General features: G+C 54.0%; 1 protein-coding gene across 1 annotated transcript; it reads left to right on the forward strand.

Annotated features, from left to right (window-relative positions):
* Positions 1 to 67: 67 nt before the first annotated feature.
* On the forward strand, positions 68 to 1,419 carry LOC121918715 (glyoxal reductase-like; the record flags this gene model as incomplete). Its single annotated transcript, XM_042444725.1, has 1 exon — positions 68 to 1,419. A coding segment is annotated over one exon (905 nt), but the record flags the coding sequence as incomplete, so codon positions are not given.
* Between the last annotated feature and the right edge of the window lie 6 nt (positions 1,420 to 1,425).

Here is a 1,425-nt window from a genome sequence, read left to right on the forward strand (position 1 = left end):
CATGCTTCTGTTACCATTAAATAATTTGGTGCTGGGTTTAGTGGTTGGATGTGGCCCACTTGAGGAGGGCAGAACATTAATGCACCGTACCTTTTGTCCCCAACCAGGGTGACAGAGCAAACAATATGGCTGAATACTGGAGCGCCAATGCCACTTCTGGGTCTGGGTACCTTCCGTCTGCGGGACGAGGAGGCCGTGCGTCTCAGCCTGGATGCTGCTCTGGAGAATGGCTACCGTCTGGTGGATACAGCTGCCGTCTATGGCAATGAGGCCACCATAGGCCGTGCACTGAGTGAGTTGCTGCCTCGCCATGGCCTCACCCGGGCAGATATCTTTCTTACCAGCAAGCTGAGCCCGAGGGACCACGGAGAAGAGCTGGCTGAAGCAGCTTGCTTAAGGAGCTTGAAGAAACTGGGCTGTGACTACCTGGACCTCTACCTCATCCACTGGCCGGGTACCCAAGGCCGGCCCCAGGAAGATGCAGGGAACAGAGAGCGAAGGCGGCAGAGTTGGAGGGCCCTGGAGAGACTGCATGCAGCTGGGAAGCTCCGGGCTATTGGGGTCTCCAATTACACCATCCAACACCTCAAGGAACTGTTGGCAGAATGCTGGGTGCCTCCAGCTGTTCTCCAAGTCGAGTTCCACCCAGAACTGCCTCAGTTGGCACTGCTGGACTTTTGTCACCAGAAGGGGATCCATCTGCAGGCATATTCTTCACTGGGGGCAGGACACCTTGTGGGGCAGCCAGAGGTGGCACAAGTCGCCAAGCGCCAAAGGCGCCAGCCCGCTCAAGTCTTGTTGCGCTGGGCTCTGCAGCAAGGCGTAAGTGTGATCCCCAAGTCAGCCTCCCCGAGGCGCGTGGCTGAAAATGGCCAGCTCTGGACTTGGGAGTTGAGCCAGACTGATATGGAGGAACTGAGCACCATGGATTGTGGCAAACATTACTGCTGGGATCCCAGTGGTGTGGCTTAGCAGCATGGGGGAGGCTTGGAAGTGTTTTGTGGGAGAGGGGCATGAATATGAGAATGGTGGGGGAAACTTTGTTCAGAAAGAAATATTAAAATCTAGCCAGTCCTCCAGATCTGACGCTTGTCTTTTTCAAAGAGCTGCTTCCTTGCTGTTGTGTGCCTTCAAGTCATTTCCAGTTTATGGTGACCCTATCCTGGGGTTTTCTTGGCAAGGTTTGTTCAGAGGTTGGCCATTGCCATCCTCTGAGGCTGAGAGCATGCAACTTGTCCAGGGTCATCAAGCAGGTTTTGTACTTGAGCGGGGAATCGAACTTTGGTCTCCTGAATCGTAGTTCAATATTCAAACCACTATACCCCTAAGGTTTTAATTTGGGGAAAAGACCTCCAAGCCACAGATGAGGAGACTCACCATTCTATATGCTACTAGGATCCAGGGGGGGAAAGCCATGGGATGGGG

This window comes from Sceloporus undulatus, unplaced genomic scaffold, assembly GCF_019175285.1.
Source record: "Sceloporus undulatus isolate JIND9_A2432 ecotype Alabama unplaced genomic scaffold, SceUnd_v1.1 scaffold_26956, whole genome shotgun sequence".
Lineage (NCBI taxonomy): Eukaryota > Metazoa > Chordata > Lepidosauria > Squamata > Phrynosomatidae > Sceloporus > Sceloporus undulatus.